A 24,182-nucleotide genomic window follows, 5' to 3' on the forward strand; every position below is an offset into this window, starting at 1 on the left:
ACAAACAGACAGACACACTTACACACACACACACACAAACACACACACACACACACACACAAACACACTTACGCACACACACACACAGACAAACAGACAGACACACACACACACACACACAGACAGACACACACACACAGACACACAGACAGACACACACACACACACACACACAGACAGACACACACACACAGACAGACAGACACACACACACACACATCTACTTGATTAGCTACATTTTTAAATAAGTACAGTAGATCTTTATAAAGGAAGTGTTTCTAAAGGAAAGGTGTGTGTCTGTGTGTTCTCTTGTGAAGGTGAGGAGGACAACACTGCGGTCGTTTGGTTCTGGCTTCATGAAGGAAACCCTCAGCGCTGTCCGTCCTGCGGCTCACACTACAAACTGGTCCATCACGAGCTGCCCCACTGAGCTGCACCACACACACACACACACACACACACACACCTCTGGAGAAACCACTGCGTGCCTCTGCCAAACATGTACAGGAGTCAATAATAAAAACTCTATCATACAATCAAAGGGTCATGATGGTTTTGTGTTCCGTTGTAACGTTAAAACAACGCTGAAGATCAAGGAATCGTTACTCTCAGGGAAAAAGGCAGAACTGCAAGATATAAACATACTGCAGACTTCCTTGCTTTTGATTTTCTCAGAATCGTGATTTTATTTCTAAATTTGGATTTTGACGTTTCATTGGAACCTGAGTTACAGTGATTTAAATTAACTAGCTTTCACCCCAATCATGTAAATTAAAAAGGATTCAGAATTCAGCAGCTGAAGTGTTTTGATTCAAGTAACATTTAAGAGCAGTGTGCTTGATTTATGGTGTTTGCAATCCCACAATTGCACACTTGATTACAAACAGTGCAAACGGTCTGATGCTTTTCAGTCCGGTTTCATCACCTGTCGAAGCAGGGAGCAGCGCAGGGGTACAGCGGGTTCATCTGGTAAGCTCTGCCTGGTATGTTGACCTTAGCATCCATGCTCTGTGTCTGTGTGAGCCCATGCACAGGTGCCGTGGAGACCTGCATTGAGGCCGTATGTGTCAGATATGTCGCAGGACCTTGAGAGGACACTACCAGCGGCTGGCAGCTCTGCTGCATGTATTGTGTGTTCGGCCGCTGCATGTACTGATGCAAGGACACGCTCGGTCCCTGGACGGGATACATCATCTGTGCAGGCTGAGCACTCGGCTGTGGGCATTTCTGTTTGTTTGCTTCCTTTACGTCACTGTCATGAGCACTGAGAAAGAGATGATGTCCATGTTTGTAGTGTACACTTAACCATTCAACTATAACACATTATTTTCAGTTTGAGTGCTTAAAGTGAAACGGAACGCAACTAGCTGAAATAAAGTTGTATTGTATTTTATTTTAAGTAACAAAAAAAAAAAAAATGCTGAAATGCATTCAGTAAAGTTGCATATGCATCAATTCAAGTTGCATTCTGAAATGTTTCTATACATATGCATCAGTACAGTTGCACTTCTTTTACTACATACTTTCATTAAAAATATACATTTACATCTTTACTGTATGCAAGTAAATTAAACTTTATTGATGCCTACGTCTACTGCATGCATATGCAATTTTGCTGAATAAATGTAAATACAACTTGAATGAATGCTTATGCAACTTTACTGAATGCATGTAAATGCAAAGTGAACTCATTCAGTAAAGTTGTACATGCACGCATTCAAACTTTATTTACATGCATTCCATTTTTATGGTTTTTGTTTTAGGACAACAACTCTGGGTGAAACTCACAGTAGAAGTCTCTCCACGCAGGGCAGCAGCTGCTCCCAGGTGTACGCATGTACTGCACAGTCTTCTCCATGCATACCATCGGCCAGCCGTCATGCAGGTCCATCGCAGGTAGTACTCGATGAAGTGAGCAGCTGTGGGGAGATACAGGTTCCACTGAAACTTAATTTTCTGTAAAGTTGTTTGCAATGATTTGTAAAGTAAAAAGCACTATAAATTAAATGAAAACAGTACTAAGATTAAAGTAGTAACTTTTTACAAAAAAGTTGAAATGCTAAAATTATTAAAACTGGCATAAACATAAAGGCTAAAAAAAAATAATAATAATAATTCCTAAACTTCTAACTGCAACGATGAGGCTAAAAGCTGTGCTATGTGTCACTCTGAGTAAGTGCTGTAATAGTTTATAATGACATTGATGTTGTTTGGACGCCAGAACCGTGTGTGTGTGTGTGTGTGTGTGTGTGTGTGTGTGTGTGTGTGTGTGTGTGTGTGTGTGTGTGTGTGTGTGTGTGTGTGTGTGTGTGTGTGTGTGTGTCTCCTGCCTGTCCTGCAGTGAACAGTCCACCTGGATGTTCCCGTGTTTGGCTCCTGGGATGATCTGAATCCTCTCAAAGTCCCTCCCCAGGATGATGATGTCACAGTCAGAGTAGTGCGCCTGTCCCACGAGCCCCGGACAAAACAACACACACAGTCTGACACTGATAATCACAGAGAGTTCTACATATCTACATATTTTGTTTTAATTTTCCCTTACTAAATTATACAGTTACTGATGCTATGGACTGTGAATACTAACAGGCTATTAACAAAAATCTGTCTCTAAACCTCTTTTCTCTTTATTAAAAGTTGATCTAGACAAGTACATGTTTTGCAAATCTGCTTGAAAGGCCTGATCTCAAATGATTCGCGAACCGCGCTTCGGAGTCTCGATCTGAATCAAATGTTTTGCGCACTCGCTCCGAAGCCCCGATCAAATGATTCACGAAACGCGCTTCGGAGTCCCGATCTGAATCAAATGTTTTGCAAGCTCCGAAGCCCCGATCAAATGATTCGCGAAACGCGCTTCGGAGTCCCGATCTGAATCAAATGTTTTGCAAGCTCCGATGCCCCGATCAAACGATTCGCGAACCGCGCTTCGGAGTCCCGATCTGAATCAAATGTTTTGCAAACTCGCTCCGAAGCCCCGATCAAATGATTCACGAAACGCGCTTCGGAGTCCCGATCTGAATCAAATGTTTTGCAAACTCGCTCCGAAGCCCCGATCAAATGATTCACGAAACGCGCTTCGGAGTCCCGTTCTGAATCAAATGTTTTGCAAACTCGCTCCGAAGCCCCGATCAAATGATTCACGAAACGCGCTTCGGAGTCCCGATCTGAATCAAATGTTTTGCAAACTCGCTCCGAAGCCCCGATCTCAAATGATTCGCGAACCGCGCTTCGGAGTCTCGATCTGAATCAAATGTTTTGCGCACTCGCTCCGAAGCCCCGATCAAATGATTCACGAAACGCGCTTCGGAGTCCCGATCTGAATCAAATGTTTTGCAAGCTCCGAAGCCCCGAGCAAACGATTCGCGAAACGCGCTTCGGAGTCCCGATCTGAATCAAATGTTTTGCAAACTCGCTCCGAAGCCCCGATCAAATGATTCGCGAAACGCGCTTCGGAGTCCCGATCTGAATCAAATGTTTTGCAAGCTCCGATGCCCCGATCAAATGATTCGCGAACCGCGCTTCGGAGTCCCGATCTGAATCAAATGTTTTGCAAACTCGCTCCGAAGCCCCGATCAAATGATTCACGAAACGCGCTTCGGAGTCCCGATCTGAATCAAATGTTTTGCAAACTCGCTCCGAAGCCCCGATCAAATGATTCACGAAACGCGCTTCGGAGTCCCGTTCTGAATCAAATGTTTTGCAAACTCGCTCCGAAGCCCCGATCAAATGATTCACGAAACGCGCTTCGGAGTCCCGATCTGAATCAAATGTTTTGCAAACTCCGAAGCCCCGATCAAACGATTCGCGAAACGCGCTTCGGAGTCCCGATCTGAATCAAATGTTTTGCAAACTCGCTCCGAAGCCCCGATCAAATGATTCGCGAAACGCGGTTCGAGTCCCGATCTGAATCAAATGTTTTGCAAACTCCGAAGCCCCGATCAAACGATTCGCGAAACGCGCTTCGGAGTCCCGATCTGAATCAAATGTTTTGCAAACTCGCTCCGAAGCCCCGATCAAATGATTCACGAAACGCGCTTCGGAGTCCCGTTCTGAATAAAATGTTTTGTGCCTTCCAGATTTACATGAAAAAGTTGCGGAGATGTTAAATCATGCGTCAGAACGGGATGTTTGTGGTGCAGAGCAGTAAATGTCGAGATGGTGACCTATATTAAAAACAAAAACTTGCTTATCGGCAACATTAATCAAATATATTATGTTTTATTTGTATTGTTAGATGTATCAAATGTTATAGCTACATTATAGCCTACATTTAATGTAGCACATGGTAGTTATGCTAGTCGAGCAGGTTATAACAATTTTTGCCATCTCCCTTTTATACTGCTCTAGTCACACAAAATTAACAAAGACATTTAAACCCATCCTATTTTGTTTAAAAAAATTGTCTCTAAACCTCTTTTCTCTTTATTAAAACTTGATCTAGTAGCCTACATGATAGAATCAAATGCTTTGCAAATCCGCTCGAAAGACCCGATCTGAATCAAATGTTTTGCGAACTCGCTCCGAATCCCAGATCTCAAGTTATTTTCCAGTGAAAGCGCTATAGCGTTCATTCGCTTACCGAAAAATGGCAGACCAAAAGTATTCAGATGTGTAAAGTGTGCCTTTGTGTTCTTATTAAAAAAAACGTATTTATCATTTCATGTAGTTTTCCCACCGACGAAGCGTTGAAATGTGGCTATACGGCGAGAGGAGGAGGCGACAATTATGTGAGGAAAGGTACTTTAGTGTGTGCTAAGCACTTCACGGAGGATGAGATCCGTGTCCAACCTGTTGATCTGAAAAGTTGCGGAGACGTTAAATCACGCGTCAAAACGGGATGTTTGTGGTGCAGAGCAGTAAATGTCGAGGAGCACGATTACAACAGCTGTCCAGTCCCAGGTGAGTGTAATGTGTTAACTAAAACAATAACTTATATTAAAAGCTTATCGGCAAATATAGACATCAAATATAGTATAATATATGTTTTATTTGTGTTGTTAGATGTAACGTTTAATGTAACACATGGTAGCAGTTATGCTAACAGTCGAGCAGGTTAGTGAAGCGGTGTTTTTATACTTTTGCCATCACCTTTTATACTGCTCTCTTTCTGGCTTAAGTCACACAGAATTAAAAAAGACATTTAAAGTTATCAATAAAATCCATAACAATGTAGGAAATACGAGCAGTTGAACAAACATCTGTTGTACAAACATAATTCAAATTATTTTATAATGGTTTGTAGGTTATTTAACTTTGAATTGATGTTCTAAGTAACTTGTATATTATTGCATAAATGTGATAGCAACTTTCCAAATTAATGAGTTGTTTTTATTAATGTGTTATGTTTAACAAAATAATACATGTATTGTTGTTTGCTTTATGTTAATTAAGTGCTCTTGCTGAGGCATGGGAAAAATAAAGGAGCTGGAAAAACACCTGCTAGTGACATCAGCATCATCTACACACCTGCTAGTGACATCAACATCATCTACACACCTGCTAGTGACATCAGCATCATCTACACACCTGCTAGTGACATCAACATCATCTACACACCTGCTAGTGACATCAGCATCATCTACACACCTGCTAGTGACATCAGCATCATCTACACACCTGCTAGTGACATCAGCATCATCTACACACCTGCTAGTGACATCAGCATCATCTTCACACCTGCTAGTGACATCAGCATCATCTACACACCTGCTAGTGACATCAACATCATCTACACACCTGCTAGTGACATCAGCATCATCTACACACCTGCTAGTGACATCAGCATCATCTACTCACCTGCTAGTGACATCAGCATCATCTACACACCTGCTAGTGACATCAGCATCATCTTCACACCTGATAGTGACATCATGCTCCTCCTCACCTGCTAGTGACATCAGCATCATCTACACACCTGCTAGTGACATCAGCATCATCTACTCACCTGCTAGTGACATCAGCATCATCTACACACCTGCTAGTGACATCAGCATCATCTTCACACCTGATAGTGACATCATGCTCCTCCTCACCTGCTAGTGACATCAGCATCATCTACACACCTGCTAGTGACATCAGCATCATCTTCACACCTGCTAGTGACATCAGCATCATCTACACACCTGCTAGTGACGTCAGCATCATCTTCACACCTGCTAGTGACATCAGCATCATCTACTCACCTGCTAGTGACATCAGCATCATCTACTCACCTGCTAGTGACATCAGCATCATCTACACACCTGCTAGTGACATCAGCATCATCTACACACCTGCTAGTGACATCAGCATCGTCTACACACCTGCTAGTGACATCAGCATCATCTACTCACCTGCTAGTGACATCAGCATCGTCTACACACCTGCTAGTGACATCAGCATCGTCTACACACCTGCTAGTGACATCAGCATCGTCTACACACCTGCTAGTGACATCAGCATCATCTACACACCTGCTAGTGACATCAGCATCGTCTACACACCTGCTAGTGACATCAGCATCATCTACACACCTGCTAGTGACATCAGCATCGTCTACACACCTGCTAGTGACATCAGCATCGTCTACACACATGCTAGTGACATCAGCATCATCTACTCACCTGCTAGTGACATCAGCATCATCTACACACCTGCTAGTGACATCAGCATCATCTACTCACTTGCTAGTGACATCAGCATCATCTACACACCTGCTAGTGACATCAGCATCATCTACACACCTGCTAGTGACATCAGCATCATCTACTCACTTGCTAGTGACATCAGCATCATCTACACACCTGCTAGTGACATCAGCATCATCTACTCACCTGCTAGTGACATCAGCATCATCTACACACCTGATAGTGACATCAGCATCATCCACACACCTGCTAGTGACATCAGCATCATCTACTCACCTGCTAGTGACGTCAGCATCATCTTCACACCTGCTAGTGACATCAGCATCATCTACACACCTGATAGTGACATCAGCATCATCCACACACCTGCTAGTGACATCAGCATCATCTACTCACCTGCTAGTGACGTCAGCATCATCTACACACCTGCTAGTGACATCAGCATCATCTACACACCTGCTAGTGACATCAGCATCATCTACACACCTGCTAGTGACATCATGCTTCTCTTCACCTGCTAGTCTGCTTTGTGATAAGCAAATTTTATAAAAATTTAACTCTTTACTTTTACTTATGATCTGCAATATCGTTTCAGATTCTGAACACATCAGAAATCACCAACCCCTCCTGACATATCTTTCCAGTTTGGGGTACAATTAGATGGCAATCCAAGATGGCAGCATGTCCAAACCGTCTACATTTCTGTCTCTGTCTGTGTGATTGTCATCAATGTTATTGTCTCTTGATGGTGCTGTCTCTGAAATATTGGACTTGCTTCGAGTAAACTAGGTTACTGTCTTTGATTTGTAAATAGACAGTTAATCTGGCAGGCGAACACGGCAAGTGGTTTACAGGCACTGTGCTGGGACTAATCTACACTGGCCGTTTTCTGTTCATCGCTAACGTTCTATAAGGAACCAGTCCATCACACATCGAACTTGGATTTAATTGAAGTGAAACTTACTCTCTTGACGTTTCGGATGACCTGGACCGCCCTGTCAGTGCGGAACTTGGACCCTGTTCAACGCAGCCAAATCGCCGACATGCCTTCGAATCTTACGTGTCCAAACTTCTCATGAGAAAGGGAAGTGCTTTTTTCTTGTCTTTGCGCCTTGTGCTTGAATCTGTATCTTTGTTGTTTTAAAATCTGGCGGGTCCTGATTTTTGATCACTTCTTTCACAGCATTGCTTCATTGGGCTTGTTTGCAACGTCATCTGTCTCAGGAGGTCGGAAAATCTGGACTGGATTACTAATGCATTGGCTAGGAACGGAACGTGCAATGGCGCTGCCCTTTTTTGTAATGTGTTTACTAACTTTGAGCGGAATGTATGGATGCCCGCACAGGAACAACTACTCCCGTGCAGGTCTTTTAAACACAGTCACAACACGCTGGGGGACGTGCGCATCTGTTTGTGCGTCAGACATTAAATCAATGCACCTGCCTCTGTTCTTCTCATCAGACACTGCGGACTTGGTCCGTCTGATCAGTGTTATGGCTTTACAAGACAATTTTACTATTTCTGAAAGCTGCCTTCCTAGCTTTGTACTAAAAATAAGTTCAAAGAATGAATCCTCTATTCAATCATCTAAATCACTTAAGCTGAGGTGTTTAATTGTTCTGTTGCTGTTGATTTCAGGAAATGTGCAACCTAATCCAGGCCCAGACTCTGCTATATGTCTCAATACCCCTGCTGATTTTAAATCCAGGGCTGGCCTTGGTTTTATTCACTTGAATGTTCGTAGTTTGATTGCAAAGATAGATATGATTCGTATTTGGGCACACTCAACTGAAACTGATGAAATTGTTTTATCAGAAACTTGGTTAAGCAAATCTGTTCTGAATGAGGATATCAGTATTGATGGTTACAACGTGTATAGGACTGATCGTCCCAGAAGGGGTGGGGGTGTCGCGGTATATATTAAAAATAAGTTTCATGTAAATATGCTTCTCTCTAAATCAGTGAGTAAGCAATTCGAATTTTTAGCTCTTGACCTCGAGATCTCTAGGACTCTCCACATTACGGTAGTTGGTTGCTATAGGACACCATCAGCTGTCAGGGATGCTCTGCCTTCTTTAATGCAGCTTTTATCAGGACTAAATCAGAACGAAATTGTAGTCATTGGAGATCTAAATTGGAACTGGTTACATCCAGTATCTGATGAATTTAAAGCTTACTGTGACTCGCTAAATCTCTTTCAGCTCGTTGACAGTCCCACTAGACCTAACCTGAAATGTCCAGATAAATCATCTTTAATTGATCTTATCCTAACCAACGTTCCTCACAAATACTCAGCAGCTTCTGTTTTTGCAAACGACATTAGTGACCACTGTGTTGTTGCCATGGTCAGAAACACAAAAATTCCCAAAACCAAACCACGTATCATTATTAAGCGTGACACAAAACATTTTTCGGTACAAGGGTTTTTATATGACCTGTATTATTTTGATTGGGATAAAATTTATCTTATTGCAGATGTTGAAAATGCTTGGAAATTTTTTTATGATGGTTTTAAAGAAATTGTTGACAAGCATGCTCCCCTCAGAAAATATAGAGTAAAAGGCCGAAACAATGCATGGTTCACTGTAGATTTAGCCAACTCTCTTCATGAGCGTGATAAGGCCTGGGCAAAAGCCAGGAAAACAAGTCTGGATTCAGATTGGCTGCTCTTCAGGAGACTGCGCAACTTGTGCACTGTGGCTATCAGGAAGGCCAAAGCTGACCACTTTCTTATAGAAACTTCAAATAATTTAAATAACCCCTTAAAATTCTGGAAGACAATTAAATCCTTGGCTGGAAACAAAACTGGCATTGAGCTGCCACCATGTATTCTTAAGGACTCACATAAATTATCCGATAAGGCTGAGATGCTTGGCTGTTTTAATGAGCATTTTATTGCCTCTGGTTCATTATTTGATTCCCTCAGCACTTCACATCAGAATCATCCTAAAGGTAATTCTCATGGTCATTCTGGAGTCAGTAATTATTTTAGTTTCAAGCCATTTTCAGTTTCAGAAGTGCATAAAGCCCTCACACTTTTAGACATTAGAAAATCGGCTGGTCCTGATAACTTGGAGCCTTATTTTCTACAGTTAGCATCTGATTTTATTGCACCGCCTTTGACTTATCTTTTTAATCTTTCTCTGGACACGAATGAAATTCCACTTATATGGAAATCCGCATTTGTTTTTCCTCTGTTAAAAGGAGGAGACCCGACTGATTTAAATAACTATAGACCCATCTCGAAACTGTCTGTCCTGGGCAAGGTTATGGAAACTCTGGTGAATGAACAATTGAAAGAGTTTCTAACTATCAACAATATTCTGTCTAATTTTCAATCAGGTTTTCGTAAAAAACACAGCACAACTACAGCAGCCCTAAAAGTAGTAAATGATTTTATTGACTTTTTAGATAAAAAACAACATTGTGCAGCTCTCTTTATTGACCTATCGAAGGCTTTTGATACTGTGGATCATGCAATATTAAAACAAAGACTTCTCAGTGTCGGGTTGTCAGAACAAACAGTTTGCTGGTTTGAAAACTATCTATCAGGTAGATCCCAGTGTGTACAGGCAGATGGTCTCACTTCCAGCCCTCTTAGTATATCCAAGGGTGTGCCCCAGGGGTCAGTGCTGGGACCACTTCTATTTATTTTATATATCAACAATCTTGATCAAAATGTCTCCAACGCAAATTTTCATTTTTATGCCGATGATACTGTGATTTACTGCTCTGCATCAACTCCAAACCAAGCTCTTTGTCAGCTTCAACTTGCTTTTGATACTGTACAACGTACCTTGTTCGATTTAAAACTTGTTTTGAATGACGACAAAACAAAACTTATGTTGTTCTCAAATGCAAAATCAATGTCACGGAATCTTCTACCCATCACTACTTCTCAGGGCTCCGAGATTGAGTCTGTATCTCAATTCAAGTATCTTGGTATCCTAATTGATGATTCACTCTCTTTTAAACCTCACATTCAACACTTGGTAAAAAAAATTAAAACTGAAGTTGGGTTTTTATTTTAGAAACAAGTCATGTTTTTCCTTTGAGGCCAAAAGGAGGCTTGTTGCTGCCACTTTCTTGTCAGTGCTGGACTATGGCGATGTCATATACATGAATGCTTCCATCACAAGCTTGAAACTGTTGGATACTGTTTATCATGGAGCTCTTAGGTTTATCACAAACTTTAGAGCACTTACTCATCACTGTTCTTTGTATGATCGGGTTGGTTGGTCTGCATTGTCCACCCGTAGACTTAATCATTGGTACATTTTTATCTACAAGGCAATTCTTGGTCTGCTTCCCCCATACCTCCAATCTTACATTGAAAAGAAAAATACAGGAAGATATTGTCTTCGTTCTGAGGACTTATTATTATTATCTGTCCCTCAAGTCCGGACCGAACTGGGAAAAGGAGCGTTCAAGTATGCGGCACCCTGCACTTGGAATCAGCTGCAAAATGTCCTGAATCTTAAGGAGCCAGTTTCATTGACTGATTTTAAATTACTTTTAAATAACATGGAAGCTACACAAACTGGCTGTAGATGTAATGACTGACTCAGTTATGACGGACGATCCTTGCTGTTGTTTATCGCTTGCGATAATAGGTGAAATTCTGATTTCTTATGATTTTATAATTATTTATTACTTGTATAAATTGTTATATGTTGACGTTATATGTTATATGTTTTTATGTCTGTAACCTTGTTAATTGTGCTGCTGCCTGTCTTGGCCAGGACGCTCTTGTAAAAGAGATTTTTAATCTCAATGAGTTTTATTCTGGTTAAATAAAGGTAATATATATATATATATGTTGCAACAATATAACATAAATAACAATAAAATATAATTAATTAAAGCATGACTTATTGGGGTAACTGTTTTTTCTTGTAATAGAACACTATAGAACTACATTCACTATAGAACAGGAACATCATTTGTTGGTAATTTTTCGTGCCTATTTTCTTCCTAGAAAAAAATGAATGTATATGCCAAAGTAGAATTCAACAACTTTAGCCGTGATCTCTGTGATCAGCTCATCATCTCTCCATACCCTCTCCACATGGAAGTCTCCTCTTGTACTTGTCACAAGATCACACCAGGTTAACTAAGACAGGAACCATCAGCTGACCGTGGAATGCCAATTGTGTGTTTCTTTCTCAGTTTTGCATGGTCCCCAATAAACTCAACGTGGGATGCCTCTCAGATTTCTTTCACATCAGGGCACTTAACCTCTACCAGGACACAGAGAGGTTCTTCATTTGGGTCCACCACTTTGTCATCTGCACCAAGGTGTGGAGCATCAGGGTGGATGATGAGACCAGATGGAAGAACGTTAACGTCAAAGGTCTCCTCATAGCGGTGAAGAACCTCTGGCTCAAGTTTCAATCCTCTACACATCGCTCTCTAGAGACCCCGACAGATGTTTACACACACTGTTTAATGCAAGATATAAATGCATTTAACCTGCAATTACAAATGCATAATGTTTTGATGTTTCAATCCCAAAATGTTGAATACTGATGTTTGCATTGATAAAAGAAGTGCTTTAAGAGGTGAAATTAAAAACACCAATATCTAGACAATCATGAATTGTAACATCACTTCCTTTAATGTTTTTACTATACAGTTGAAATGGAATTTGTTTAAATGTTACATTTTGGATCTTTTATTTTAGCTATTGGTTTAGTTTATTTTAGTTGTTAGTCGTTCTGTTTGCATGCAGCATCTGCAAGCACTTCTCCAATACTACATACCTCTGTTATCTGGGTTTTGTTTTTAATTTGTATCTTAAGTTGTAGCTACTTTCTTAAAAAGATTGCATTTACAGTTGCCCCCTAAAAGTATTAAAGACACTTAAACTATTAAAATCTTATTGCATTGTATGCAAAATATCAAACCAAGAAGCATCTGTAAGCAAGTGATGCTGGAGCTTTACTCAGAACTTACTGCATTTTTCTCTTTAAATTATTTTGCATTTATTTTTAAAGCATTTATTTTCAAAGCAATGCAGCAAAAAACATTTTTCAATTAAAAAAATAAGTGAAATAAACAAATTTTAACCTAGTTTTATATATATATATATATTCTGTTTTACCAGGAATTGTATGATATATGTTTTTGTATTTCAGTAATGTGATGTTGAGATTAAATTATCATAAAAATAAAGAAGCATTGCATCACTTGCTCTGCAGTGAATGGGTGCCGTCAGAATGAGAGCAGATAAAAACATCACAATAATCCACAGCACTCCAGTCCATCAGTGAACATCTGGAGAAGACAAAAGATGAAACACATCCAGCATTAAGATGTTTATAACTAAAATAATCCATAATAACACTTCCTCCAGTGAAAAAGTGTTCTGGTCTGAATCAGGAGAGAAATCTGCACAGATCAAGCAGCGTTTAAACAGCTCTCAACAAATCTGTGGCTGGATTTTGACGACAGGAGATGCACTTTTTCACTGGAGGAAGTGTTATTATGAATTATAGACTTTAAAATCATCTTAATGCTGGATGTGTTTCATCTTTTGTCTTCTCCAGATGTTCACTGATGGACTGGAGTGCTGTGGATTACTTGTGAGACTCTCATTCTGACGGCACCCATCCACTGCAGAGCAAGTGATGCAATCCTACATTTCTCCAAATCTGATAAATAAACAAACTCATCCTAATCCGGTATGACCTGAGGGCGAGCACATTTCCAGCAAACTATTCCTTAATCCAGACTGTCGTAGGTGCTTCACAAAGGTGTCACCCTTCTCCTTATATCATTCTCACCGGCCAATGAGGAGCGATCGTTCCCTGGCACACGCTTCAAACCCTCCACCTCTCTCAAATAACCTGCCAGCGACCCACTGACACGTGTTTCTGCTTCACTGGCAGGCAGTCACTTGTGTAGCTAAACTTCAAGGTTAACTTTGCTCAAAACTAGGAAGTGTTCTGGCAGCTGCGCTGGATTTAAGTGGTTAATAAGCAGGTGCTGGAGACCTAGACGTTGTGGACATTCACACAAGTCAAAGGTAAAGCACCTTGTTGACTAATGACTTACAATGCTTACACACTTTTTATCTTAACTTTGGAATAAAATTGCATCCAGCTCTGTATATGTTTGTCCAGACGGACTCGGTTTCTATTTGAGCTTGGCATGTCAGTAAATCATGTACATAATAAAGATGCATGAACTCTTATGGTTAAAAAGTTAACTGAGCATTCTGCTTTTGCAAAAGTGCTTGTAATGAGTAATATTTTTGTAGTGCTCCTGTAAAGTGAGCTGTGCTATAATTAGCAGTGACGAGGGACTGGAGTGTGTTTAATGCACACAACAGCTGTCTGCTGGAAGGGCATCGCTGCTGCGGTTAATTGCTGTGATTTGAGTGTCAGTAGCATCTGCAGACGTATCCTCTTTCTGGATTTAAGAACAACAGCGGGCCAATGGTAAAGCCTTTCTCAAGATTAAAATGTGTTGGTATTAGGCTCTAAATATTAAAGGAATTCTGTTTGAGGTGGAACAAAAACCTTTAAATGATCTAAAGCAAACGCTTAAAATGTGAACTGAAAAGAAGGTGTAGGATTTCAATTATGTACAATAATCACAAAGAAACACAATGAATTAAATGTGATTTTATTAAGTGAGTTTATACCAATTTTAGTGAGTTTTATTGATTGTGTTGACATTTTTAGTGTTTTTTTAACGTCTATATATTTTTTAATTAACCTTTATTTCAGTTTTAGTTATTTTAGTACATTAAATTAAAATGAGAAATGTTGCCTTTGCAATTGGCTGAAATAATTTTTTTAATATATATATTTTATTTTATTTAAAGTAACTTAATTGTTTTTTATGGTTTTAATTTTACTTTTACTTTTACAACTTCAAAAGTCTAGATGCATTTTTATTAATTTAATGAAAATGCCATTTGCTTTTATTTTTTTTCAAAGAAAACTTTGAAATATCAGGAAATGTTATAATTATTATTTCCAGGCCTGAATTAATAAAATCTTATAGTAAATGTGATGTTTTCTACCAGTTTTTATTAGGTGCTTTTTGTGAGTGCAATCTAGTTAGAAATGATTATTAAAACTCAATATCTAGTTTCCAAAACAGGAAAATATATGAATTGTTCTAAATATAAGGCTCTAAATATTTAACTACTGATCATGTTTTAAGAGGAATTCTGTTTGAAAAAAAAAACTGAAAAAAATTGGCTTTTATTCTGCATTTTTTTGGAATGCTCAAGTTTAATAGAAATATTTTTAAAAACCTGGAAATGTCAGAAAATGTTATCCGGGGTAAATGGTATTTATACATATTATAAGAACAAATCATATAATATCTCAACTCTGATTGCAGTATAAATTAAATATCATATTTTGAATTATGTATCCACACAATTAATTTCAAAAATAGGCGTGTTATATATGCAGAAAAATAATGCTAATTTGGTTAAAGCTGCTCTCTTTTTTTAGAAAATTAGAAATTACAGTGGTTAATCAGAAAGCATTCTAAAAAAAAAAAAAAACCCAAGTTGAATATTATTGTCTTAATGTTCTTAATCTTTGTGTTTTTGTCTCCAGCAGCAGCATGCAGGAGAACAGCGTGGATCAGCCCACGTCTTTATCGCAGCTTCTGCATGAGAGTTACCTGGCCGAGGCCCGAGCTCATCACAGACACGGTGAATCCGGCAGCGTAGATGCTCCTCGCCAGCTGCTCTACGGGACGCTCAAGGAGAAAGCAGACGGTGGGGAAGTGGATCCACAGTTCCCAGACCTGTCTGCCTTCCTGAGCCAGGAGGAACTGGACAAGAGCGTTGATCTGGCCTGCAAAGCAATCAGCAGTGATCCTCCAGAACGTGAGGAGAGATCTAACGCATCTCCATCAGTGAGCCGCTCTAATGTTCCTTCCAACAAACCCTCTCCACAAACAGAGGTCATTTCGGAAAGACACAAAGTCCAGACTCCCGTTCAAGATTCGATCAAGAACGTCAGACGTGTTAGGGAACCTGCGGCGGATTTCAAAAGACCTCAGAGAAACGCTCCATACGGCTTGGAGACCCAATCCAAGAAGGAGTTCCTCAACAAAGCAGCTGACTTTATAGAAGAGCTTTCGTCTCTGTTTAAAGCCAGCAGCTCCAAGCGAATTCGGCCTCGTACCTGCAAAACCCACCGGAGCCGATGCCAGAGCAAAACCCAACCTGATGCCACTCCTTTCTCCATTAATGCAGAAGATCGAGAAAGACCTATTCTGCTCAACCAACAGATGGAGGAGCCAGTGGAGAACAGTGGAGTCACGGAGGAGCTGTATGTGACAGAGGAGCCCCAGGAGCCGGAGCCGGAGCCGGAGCCGGTGTGTGAGGAACCGGTTCTGATTCAGCCTGAGAGCTTGGATGAACCCGTGTGTGAACCGCCACACTTTATACAGAAACTCAAAAGCAGGGAGGTCCCTGAGGGCAGTAAAGTCCAGTTGGATTGTATCGTCAGAGGACTGCCTGCTCCTGAAGTTCGGTGAGTTTGAACTACTTTTATTGATGCATATTATTAGTGCATTATTATTACTATTGATGCATATTATGAATTGATTATTATTACTATTGATTCATATTATTAGTGCATTATTGATGCATATTATTAGTGCATTATTGATGCATATTATTAGTGCATTATTATTACTATTGATGCATATTATTAGTTCATTATGTAATGCATATTATTAGTGCATTATTATAACTATTGATGCACATTATTATAACTATTGATGCATATTATTAGTCCATTATTGATGCCTATTATTAGTGCATTATTATTACTATTGATGCATATTATTAGTGCATTATTATTACTATTGATGCATATTATTAGTCCATTATTGATGCATATTATTAGTGCATTATTATTACTATTGATGCATATTATTAGTATATTATTATTACTATTGATGCATATTATTAGTGCATTATTATTACTATTGATGCATATTATTAGTGCATTATTATTACTATTAATGAATATTATTAGTGCATTGTTATTACTATTGATGCATTTTATTAGTCCATTATTATTACTATTGATGCATATTATTAGTCCATTATTGATGCATATTATAAGTCTATTATTATTACTATTAATGCATATTATTAGTGCATTATTATAACTATTGATGCATATTATTAGTCCATTATTGATGCCTATTATTAGTGCATTATTATTACTATTGATGCATATTATTAGTGCATTATTATTACTATTGATGCATATTATTAGTCCATTATTGATGCATATTATTAGTGCATTATTATTACTATTGATGCATATTATTAGTATATTATTATTACTATTGATGCATATTATTAGTCCATTATTGATGCATATTATTAGTGCATTATTATTACTATTGATGCATATTATTAGTATATTATTATTACTATTGATGCATATTATTAGTGCATTATTATTACTATTGATGCACATTATTAGTATATTATTATTACTATTGATGCATATTATTAGTCCATTATTATTACTATTGATGCATATTATTAGTGCATTATTATTACTATTAATGAATATTATTAGTGCATTATTATTACTATTGATGCATATTATTAGTCCATTATTATTACTATTGATGCATATTATTAGCCCATTATTGATGCATATTATAAGTCTATTATTATTACTATTGATGCATATTATTAGTGCATTATTATTACTATTGATGCATATTATTAGCCCATTATTATTTCTATTGAAGCATATTAGCCCATTAATGATGCATATTATAAGTGCATTATTATTATTACTATTGATGTATATTATTAGTATATTATTACTACTATTAATGCATATTATTAGTGCATTATTATAACTACTGATGCATATTATTAGTGCATTATTATTACTATTGATGCATATTATTCATGCATTATTATTTTTATTGATGTATATTTAGTCCATTATTATTACTATTGATGCATATTATTAATCTGATATTTTTACTATTGATGCATATTATTAATCTGTTATTATTTCTATTGAAGCATATTAGAATTTTTATTTTAAATTACATCATGTTTTATTAAATTAAGTTTCCTTGTACTTGAAACAAACTAGCATACTAATCACATGTAAAGTACATGATTATGATTTAGTTTAGTAGTTAAGTAGTTTATATATATAAATATATATTAAGTACAATAAGTACAAAAGTATGATACTTTTTCTCAAGGGATTTTTAACATACTAGCATCTTGGCAACAGGTTTTGCTAGCAAATGCATGCTAAAAATCTTCTTTCTCAAGCAATGGCTATGAACACAAAGACGTCTTGTGAAAGTTGACCGTATAACATGCAGTCTAAGCTCAGCCATTCTAATTTTGCAACATCAGAAATATGATGCTCTGAGAATGCCGTTGAAATTATCATCCTACATCTTCAGTAGAGCACAGTTAGCCAAAGAGTAAGAGTAAACAAGATATTAAATGTGCAGAGGTTTGCAAATTATTCCACAATTTGCGCGGATATGATTATAGTTTAGCAGTGTTTACCTGGGGACAATTAATGCCTTTTCTGTCTTAATTCATGAAAAATAAACCACACAAATGATTGTCACCCCCTTAGAGAAAAATCATACGTTGGTGGAATAAGATGGTGCAGTGTTATTTTACTATATTTATGTTCCATCATAGTATCTGTTCATATTTTGAATTAGTTTTATTTTTATTTTAGTTTGTTGTTGTAGTTGAGTTTTAGTTAATGTTGTTGATTAATAACAACACTGAGCTCATACTTCTTTTAAAAGTTGAATGAGTTGAATGACTTCTTTACTCTTTTGTAGTGAGTGTGTTTGTCATGTGATAATGTTTGTGTTTACTAAAAGCTACTTGCAGAAGAGAAGAAATCAAAAACGTTGAACATTGAGCTGGATGAACTTTAAAGAGTGATTGTCTTTCAGTCTCTCATAACTTGTAAGGCCTAAAGAGCTATATGACTTAATGTACATATTCTCTGTTCGTTTATGATTTAAAACTGACTAAATTAAGTTTGAGTAAACTATGAAGCTATTTCATCACTACTTCATATAAGTGGGTTGTGCTTTTATTTTTTGCATTTAATAACTCTGCAAAAATTGGTTTTTAAAAAAAGTTTTTTCATTCAATAACTATAAATTGATCGTGCATTTAACATTTTTACATTTAGTAAGTTCATATTAATCATGCATTTTACTTTTTTTTGGTACTAACTTTGTATAAATTGATCATACATTTAAAAATGTTGTTTGCATTTAATAACATTGTGTGGATTTATCATGCACTGATTGTTTTTGCATTTAATAACTTTTTGCATAAAATGATCATGCATTTTACGTGTTTTACATTTAATAATATTTTATACATTGATCTTGCATGGAATGTTATTAAATTTAATAACTTCATATAAATTGATCATGCATTTAACGTGGAATAACTGATTGTGCATTTAACTTATTACATAAAAAAACATACATTTATGCATTTTCTGTTAGCATAAATAATCTTGTAAAAATGGAAAAATGTATGTTAACACAGCGTTGACAAAATCTTTAATTTTAAGCTATTAGACACTTGTTAAATGAATGTTATAATGAATTAGGCTATATAAGAATTATTTAATCAAGTGATTTGTGTTGTTTAAGAAATTATGTTTTCTAAACATACACTCTCAGAAAAAAAGGTACAAAAGGCTGTCATTGGAGCAGTACCTTTTGAAAAGGCACACTTTTGTACCCAAAGAGTCCATATCAGTACCTTGAAGATACATTTAAGTACTTAAAGTGTACATATCAGTACCTAAAAGGGAAAGAAGTGTACCTTTTGAAAAGATACCGCAGCTTTTGTACCTTTTTTTCTGAGAGTATAATTATGGTGTGTCATTGATGAAAGGTTAGTGTAACTTTACTCAACACAAACTTCCTTAACTGACAGGTCAAGGAAACCTGTGCTTTTCTGAGCGTGTCTATGTGACCTGCTTTGTGTTATGCGAGGTCAGCTGACCGAGACACTGTGATGTCAGAAACATAACATCATCCCTCCACTGACCCAAACTTACTTCACTTTTTAACATTGTATTTACAGCACGATACGATGAATGTTCATCCGACTGTCTCTACAAATAATCACATGGCGATACTTTCTAGAACCATGTAGCTGAATAACTTTCTTTGCATTAACTTTTCCAAAATCTTAAATCTTTTTTAAGTTGTATATAAGGTAATGTAAAAAAAAAAAATCCACATTTGAGTTATTATACCATGCCTGTAAATGTCAAGTGTTCCTCTGTCAGAGACAAATGCCTGCTAAATATCTAACAGATCTATTAGCAGTGTTGGTGATTGTATGAGAGGCGCTCTATGTTTAGCTCATGTGTGTCGGTCAGGGATGCTGTCGTCCAGTTTTAACAGAGTCGAGAAGAAAAATAGCTTGAACAGGTGCAGATCTAGCTCTGGATGTCTTTCCCCCACAGTTCAGGCTTTCAAAGCAGAGTCTTTACTGGTGCATGGATCAGACCCAATGCATTCCAGCCATGTCTCGCCCATGGAGTGAACCACAACTCGTCTCTTCAGATTTGCTTTAAGTTTCAGGGAGGGAATTTTAGGAAACAGAAGGAGTTGAAGTGAAATAACTGTTCGTAGGTAAGGCTGTGGGGTGATGTGGATTCAAGAATATTATTTGAGTCCGTTGATTTATTACTGAATGAATGCTGTTGTACTTTGTAGTGTGTTTGATACAGAGGCCTGATCTTGGATGATTTGTGTGATTTACACATTGCATTGTTTTTGAATATCTTCTTTAACACGATATCTGTCAAAAATAACTTCTTTAGTAAATGGCTTCAATGTCACCTTATAGCAACTTGATATAGTCCAACAACTTTAATTACCAGATTTTTCCCTTTAAACGACTGAAGAAACTCATTATGTCAGTAGAGTAAATGCAATGGAAATTTGTTGAAATAAAAATGATTAATAATGTTGCTGTACGGCTCCATGTTGTTGGAAAGCTTTTCTCAATGGTGTTTACTGCTGGTATTATCTGTCGTTATTTTCTAATTCTGAAGTTTTCTGCGTGCTTTTGTTGTCAAACAATAATATGACCATTTTAAAGTAAATAGCGTTTGCCAAAAAGCTAGTTTTTAAAGAGTAACATTTTAACCATACATTTAATTTGTTTGCATAGTGTGAAAATTGCTGTTATTCAGCTAGTTTGAGATTTTATGCAATTTATGTCGGATTTAACATCGGTTTCATATTGAAAAATCTGCAAACACTCTTGTTTTTTGTGTGTTTTTTTATGGTATGTTCTTTGGCTCGTAGATGTGTGTTCCTGCTCAGGATGTAATATTCTGATTGTGTTTTCCAGGTGGTTTTGTGAGGGTAAAGAGCTGGAAAACAGTCCTGATATTCAGATCATCGCTAACGGTGAGCGACACTCTCTGATCATAGCAGAGGCGTTTGAAGAAGACACGGGCAGATACTCCTGCTTTGCCTCCAACTTTTATGGCACAGACTCCACCTCGGCAGAAATCTACATCGAGGGTAAATAAAATAATTTTTGACCATTTAATATGAATGACTTAGTGATTGCAGCTGCAGATTGTATATTTTCCTGATCTTTTAGGAGGCTCTTCGTCAGATTCTGATGCAGAACAACATTTTCAAGCACAGTGAGTTTGTAGAAAAAAATCTGATGCACAAAGTCTTGTACATCTATGCTTTGTGTAGCTCTGCATGCATGTTAAATGAAGGAATCTGTGCATGTGTGTGTGTATATATATATATATTGACCCCCAGGGGCTGAAAACACATTCACAATTTTTGTTTTTGTCAGACTTCATAAAAGAACTTCTCATCCCAAGCCTGCTGTGGTCTTGGTAGAACCCATCACATCTGCTGAAGAACCAACACCAACTATAACAAACACCTGCGCTGAAGCACGAACACTTTCTGATGCAGAAGCAGTGCCATTCACTGAGCTGATCGATCACCCAACCACTAAGCAGGAAGATACAGAACTTCTGAGTTTCAGTTCTGAAATACCTGTACTAGAACCAACCGTACCTTTATTAGAACCTCCAGCACCAATATCTGAGGTGGATTCCACTCCACCTGTTACTTCACTGACCATTGCACCTCCATCACCTCCATCCAGCCAAAGTGTCTCTGATATACTGCTAACATCTCACCAGAGCAATCCTGAGGTACAGAAACACACCAAATCCTCAGTTTTGATTATTCCCACTAATGGAAGTTTTGTTTTTTACATTCCATGTGTTTTTTTCCCTTCTAGAATCTAAATGGCAGCAGTGGTTATCTTCAAAGCTTTGATGTAAGGCCCATAATGGCAGCACCTGTTTTTACAAAGGTAATGCAAACACGGCTTGTAATTCTAAATCTTGTAAGACATTGAGTGTCAATGACATACAGTATAAAAAAATGCTTGAGGAACAAAAAAAAGTATTTTAGTATTTTGACATGTTTCAACTTTTGCATGCATGCCTGCCCAAATCCAAAGAGCTAAAACCTTAGTATGCAATTAGCATTTGTCAGTAAAACATGCAAATCCAGTGCAAGCTTTGTCTAGAAATATAGAGACTTGGTGGTGACCCTGTTTGACCAGTAAGAAACCGCCTAGCAAACTCTTCCAAAAATGGTACCTTTACGGATATAGCAGCTTGTCACTGGGGTGATGATACCCTCAAAGGGAAACAATTGTACCTAACGGATGCATGCTAGTACCATAAAAGAACATAATACTTACGACTTGTAGGGTACATATTACTACTACAGGATACTAATACCATTTAGGGGTAAATAAGGTAAAAAAAGATGTCCGTTTCAGGGCATTGCCCCAGTGACAAGCTGTTGTACCTCTAAAGGTATCATTTTTTCTGACAGTCTTTAGAGTAGAAATGGCCTGGAATCCAGAAATTCTCATGGGAGTAGTTATAATTTTTACTTATTTCCCATTCCATTGTCATTGGACACCTTTGTCTCTTTTGATGCAGACTCTCCAGGATGTCCTGGCTGTAGAGAGTCAGTTGGTAGTTCTGGAGTGCAGAGTCAAAGGTATTCCCTCCCCTAAAGTGGACTGGTACCGGGAAGGAACACTTATTGAAGATTCTCCAGACTTCAGGATCCTCCAGAAGAGTATGTATCATTTCAGTGCTCAATGCATTTAGATATGTGGTGGGATCCATCCTTGAAAACTCCACCTCTACTGCTGAAAATGTTTCAGTTTGTAACTTGAAAGAAGAATTTTCAGTGCTTGACTTTTTCTTCTTAAAATCTGTTATCTGACAATCCACACATTCTGCTTTTTTCACGCCAGAACCAAGATCCATGGCTGAATCTGGTAGGTGGATTTGATTCCCACTGCTTTGTCAAGGTAATTATTTAATGATATTAACCACCTAAAAGTGCACCACTTCTCTGTTTGGTGTGGACATCAGAGGAGATATGTACTTTAGTTATTGCGGAGGTCTTTCCAGAGGATTCCGGAACATTTACATGTACAGCCAGCAATAAATATGGCACAATTTCCAGTACTGCAGCATTGAGAGTAAAAGGTAATTTTGTTTTTAATATCGTTGAATCTATTATTGGATTAGCTTCGCTTAAGACTTCTTAAACTCTTTAAGTTCATAATTAAATAAAACTGTATACATCACATCTCAAGACTAATTGTGAACAATATTTTGTCTATATCAATAGGAAAGAATAATAACAACACCAACCTTAAAACAACAAGCACTTTAACAGTGGATTCCTCCCTCCAGAAGGTTTTGGGCTCAGAACTGATATCAGAAACTTTAAAGGGTAAACCAGATGTTCCTCTGGTAAACAACAAGCTTCACTCAAGTACAATTTGCCTTGAACCATTGAACTCTGGATTTAAGCATTCAGACCTTCAGGATTCTGGAATGCTTCGCTCAGATTCCCTAAATCCTAGTACCCTTCGCCACAACCTCACCACTAGCCTTCCCAGTCTAAACCCTCTCACCATTGGAAAATACACCACAGAAACTTTCAGGACTAGTTTACCTCAGCTAGACCCTCTCAGCTTCAGTTCTTCTTCACTGAATGCAGACTCAAACCATAAGCCCCTTAGCTCTAGCACAACACACTTTGATTCAGGAGGGTCTGGTTTTAAGCCTTCCATAGAAGAGACCCAAAGTCCATCAAACGGATCAGCATCTGGCATCACTATGAGCTCCGATGCCTGGGTTGAACCATCACCATATAGTTTAAAATCTACCCCCAACCCTTCTGTTACTAGTCTCCAACCAGTAAACTCCAGTAACCATCAAGAGCGAGCCCCTGTTAAACCTCTACCAGATCCCCCAACTTCTTGCCTCAAGACAAGACCTGAGGGTGTGTTAGGGAATCACAATGAATCCCGCTCTAGTTCTCGAGTTGGCCTCCGTGTAACCTTTAAACTCCCGGAGGATGAAGAAGAAGAAGAGGAAGGAATGTCATCCAAAGAGCCACCACCAGTGTTGGCTAAACCAAAATTGTAAGTAG

At 38.0% G+C, this 24,182-nt stretch overlaps 3 protein-coding genes across 5 annotated transcripts in view; 2 read left to right on the plus strand and 1 right to left on the minus strand.

Annotated features, from left to right (window-relative positions):
- The window catches only part of LOC113112343 (cytochrome c oxidase subunit 5B, mitochondrial), a 4,894-nt gene extending 4,353 nt beyond the window's left edge, over positions 1-541 (plus strand). Inside the window, exon 4 of the mRNA XM_026277811.1 lies at positions 318-541. Within this exon, the coding sequence (XP_026133596.1) occupies positions 318-430 (113 nt within the window). The 3' untranslated portion in view covers positions 431-541. The remainder of the gene's footprint in view (positions 1-317) is intronic.
- A 358-nt stretch (positions 542-899) lies between these two features.
- Positions 900-2,256, minus strand: LOC113112341 (cyclin-J-like). The gene is made up of 2 exons (XM_026277809.1): positions 1,789-2,256; positions 900-1,264 (listed from the first exon to the last, which is right to left on the minus strand). The coding sequence occupies exons 1-2, from the start codon at positions 1,860-1,862 to the stop codon at positions 922-924; spliced, it is 417 nt and encodes a 138-aa protein (XP_026133594.1). The 5' UTR covers positions 1,863-2,256; the 3' UTR covers positions 900-921.
- A 4,898-nt stretch (positions 2,257-7,154) lies between these two features.
- LOC113112321 (myopalladin-like) overlaps positions 7,155-24,182 on the plus strand; it is a 32,700-nt gene continuing 15,672 nt past the window's right edge. Inside the window, exons 1-10 of one of the 3 annotated variants that reach the window (XM_026277782.1) lie at positions 7,155-7,273; positions 15,206-16,132; positions 21,022-21,197; positions 21,280-21,325; positions 21,490-21,859; positions 21,949-22,023; positions 22,667-22,808; positions 22,990-23,013; positions 23,111-23,227; positions 23,373-24,174. In XM_026277782.1, the coding sequence (XP_026133567.1) occupies positions 7,197-7,273; positions 15,206-16,132; positions 21,022-21,197; positions 21,280-21,325; positions 21,490-21,859; positions 21,949-22,023; positions 22,667-22,808; positions 22,990-23,013; positions 23,111-23,227; positions 23,373-24,174 (2,756 nt within the window). In that variant the 5' untranslated portion in view covers positions 7,155-7,196. Of the gene's footprint in view, positions 7,274-13,291; positions 13,651-15,205; positions 16,133-21,021; positions 21,198-21,279; positions 21,326-21,489; positions 21,860-21,948; positions 22,024-22,666; positions 22,809-22,989; positions 23,014-23,110; positions 23,228-23,372; positions 24,175-24,182 lie in introns of those variants that run through there. The other 2 variants (XM_026277783.1, XM_026277784.1) reach the window with 2 other exon arrangements.

This window comes from Carassius auratus, chromosome 13, assembly GCF_003368295.1.
Source record: "Carassius auratus strain Wakin chromosome 13, ASM336829v1, whole genome shotgun sequence".
NCBI classification, from domain to species: domain Eukaryota; kingdom Metazoa; phylum Chordata; class Actinopteri; order Cypriniformes; family Cyprinidae; genus Carassius; species Carassius auratus.